The sequence below is a fragment of the Myotis lucifugus genome, unplaced genomic scaffold, assembly GCF_000147115.1.
Source record: "Myotis lucifugus unplaced genomic scaffold, Myoluc2.0 scaffold_7, whole genome shotgun sequence".
Lineage (NCBI taxonomy): Eukaryota > Metazoa > Chordata > Mammalia > Chiroptera > Vespertilionidae > Myotis > Myotis lucifugus.
The window spans coordinates 16,260,949-16,263,893 of record NW_005871055.1 but is presented as its reverse complement, the minus strand read 5'-3'; the positions used below and the strand labels follow the sequence as shown (position 1 = coordinate 16,263,893).

Here is a 2,945-nt window from a genome sequence, read left to right as displayed (position 1 = left end):
GCATGCTCACAGCAGCACTGTTCACATAGTCCACAGCTGGGAGCAGCCCGCTGATGGATGGAGGGATAAGCAGAACGTGGTATAGCCCGTTCAGTCTAAAAGGAGGAAATTTTAACACTTGGACATGATTTCCGCCGAACCCGGTTTGCTCAGTGATAGAGGGTCGGCTGCGACTGAAAGGTCCCAGGTTCGATTCCGGTCAAGGGCATGTACCTGGGTTGCAGGCACATCCCCAGTAGGGGGTGTGCAGTAGGCAGCTGATCGATGTTTCTCTCTCATCGATGTTTCTAACTCTCTATCTCTCTCCCTTCCTCTCTGTAAAAAATCAATAAAATATATTAAAAAAAAAAAGAAATGATTTCCTTGTACTCCATTGTTTATTATTAAACCATCCAGATAATGCACATGCACACTCCTGCTATCTGACACCAACACATGATAAGCAATACGTTGCAGGTGTTACTGCCTGACATGCCATTATTGTACAAGAAAGAATGAGTCTTTGTAGAATCAATAATAATTTTTATACTATTCTCCTAATGTGTCCATGTATCAAAAACACTTATGATAGCTAATAAAATATTGATCCTAGATTCTTTTTTTTTTGGCTACTTACAACTGCTACAGAGAACCAGATAAGATACTTGTAACAGAAATTATAATACAGAACTATGGTCTTTAATAAAAGTTGTAGAAATCCAACTGAATCTTAAAATGTAAGTATAGTAAATGTAGTCTTCAAGTTCATATACAACTCTGAAATTCCATTTTAGTTCTTGGCTAGATCACTGACTGTAGTAAGAAAAAATTTTCTCCCTAAATAATTCACTGATAACCTTTTTCAGGGTTCTATAACTCAAAATACATACTTTGTTGTTTTTAAATGATTTTAGAAAATGTCCCTTTACAGCTCCTCCACAATGGATAGGCATCATATTAAAGGTTACAGGAAGGCCTACCATTTTAACAAACAAAATAGAATGACAGATGGGAATGGGGAGGCAGGAGAGGAAAGGAGGAAGGGAAATAGATAGAAATGGAGGGGGGGAGGGGAACGAAAGCAACAAAAAACCTTTAATTCAGTATTCCACAAATGTACTTGACCATAGATTCCTCTTTTCTAACAATACAATTAACTCCTGCAGGATACTAGCATTCCTCAGAACAGAATTATGGAAATACTAAAATTGTTTGAAGAAATAGATGGAGATAGAGGGAGAAAGAGAGAAAGAATATAGGAAATGATATACTTTAGGGGTAGTGTCCACACCCAAACTGCTAAGGAGATAGTTATAAAAAAGCAATAGTACAATTCACTTGCTATAAGTTATCCAAAAAGACTGAAAATGAATTTATGTTTAACTGTCTAAGACTCAAATATACTTTGGGCTTAAAGCCCTACTTATGCAAAAACTCTTATCACTTAGTCTAAAACCCATGAATTAGTTCTTCAGTGTCTTAATATTACTTCCATACACATCTTGAAATATTTGTTAACATCTCAGAAATCCATCTAACCTCTCTTCATTATTACTCTGTGGAAGCTCAGCAGAAGCATTCCTCTAGGTGTTTATTTTCCCTGTCCCTCTGTGATCCACAGTGGTCTGGAAGAAAAAGCAAATGCCCTGCAACAACTGCTATTATCTCTCCCTGCACTGACCAAGAGGATATGCTACATAATCCTTTTGTCTTTACTGTTCAATGCAATTAAGTAACGTCTTCTTTGAAATCACTGAAAGCAAAAAGGCTAATTAATAATTGTTTTCAAAGAAACCCTTTTGTAATTATTAGGTATATCCTTCATTATAAATTTGGCTCAAAATGAAATTAGCTTCAGATAGATTCACATTAAAGCAAGCAATACCAAAGCACAGATTCACTTTTAATGTAATAAATTGAACTAATTCTCAAAAATAAATGTATGTAAGTTCTTTATGGAGCTCTTGCTTGTATCAACAAACAAAACATTTCCATGCGGTATGCAAAGTAAATAAAAAGTCTGAAAAAAAAGGGAAAGCTGAGCTGTCAAAAAAAAATCAATCAAAAACTTTTTAGTTTTTTCCTATATTATTATATCCTAAAATGGAACTCCATGAAAAACTTGAAATTATCAGAAATGTTTCAACTAAAACTTAAATTTTACATATAATATTTGAAGTAACTTACTTGTAATGACCATCACTTTTGAAAATATGGCCTTGACACTGGCATCTGTCTGAAAATCACAGAAAAAAATGCAAAATTAAAATTTCCTAATAATAATCTTCATTATATTCTTCAGAACATTAGATAAGCATAACCTATAAATGCTCCAGCCTTACCACCACTAAATGCTCCTTCTTTACCTAGTAAGGCCCGGTGCATGAAATTCATGCATGGGTGAGGTCCCTAGGCCTGGCTGGCGATTAGGGCTGGGCCGATTGGTGCTCAAAGGCCCCGGTGGGGTCGGGAAAGGAGGTGATGGTCACTGGGCCAGGCACGGAAGGAACGGACGCCAGATGCCAACACTGCCACCGTGCGGTTCCCCACCTTCCCCCTCCTCCTTCCCTCACCACCAGGCCACCACTGCGGCGGGTTGGGTGGCAGGCCAATTGAGACCTGCCAGATGGAAGGAGGAACGGGGCGCGGGAGGTTGGCCACCGGCCCCAAGGAGAGAGCTGGGCCCTCGGCCCCCCTGGGAAAGGGGCTGCATCTCCCCCCACCCCCAGTTCCCCGTCCCAGACCAGGGCCAGGGGGAGGGACCATAAGGAGGTTGGGCAGCTGGGGGAGGTTTGCTGTGGGAGCACACTTGACCCACCCAGGGGGCAGCTCCTGCATTGAGTGCCTGCCCCCCTCGGGTCAGGTGCACGTAATTACGACCGGTCATTCAGTCTTTAACAGTCACTTTAGGCTTTCATATATATATATATATATATATATATATATATATATATATATATATATAT

General features: G+C 39.6%; 1 protein-coding gene across 9 annotated transcripts in view; it reads right to left on the bottom strand.

The window, feature by feature from the left end:
* Positions 1–2,945, bottom strand: part of PDS5B (PDS5 cohesin associated factor B) — a 238,784-nt gene that overhangs the window by 99,534 nt on the left and 136,305 nt on the right. For all 9 annotated transcript variants that reach the window (XR_002827660.1, XM_014449724.2, XM_023748999.1 and 6 more), the window contains one exon: positions 2,167–2,215. Coding sequence is in view for 8 of the 9 variants with exons in the window: in XM_014449724.2 (XP_014305210.1) it covers positions 2,167–2,215 (49 nt within the window). In the remaining variant the exon portion in view is untranslated. The remainder of the gene's footprint in view (positions 1–2,166; positions 2,216–2,945) is intronic.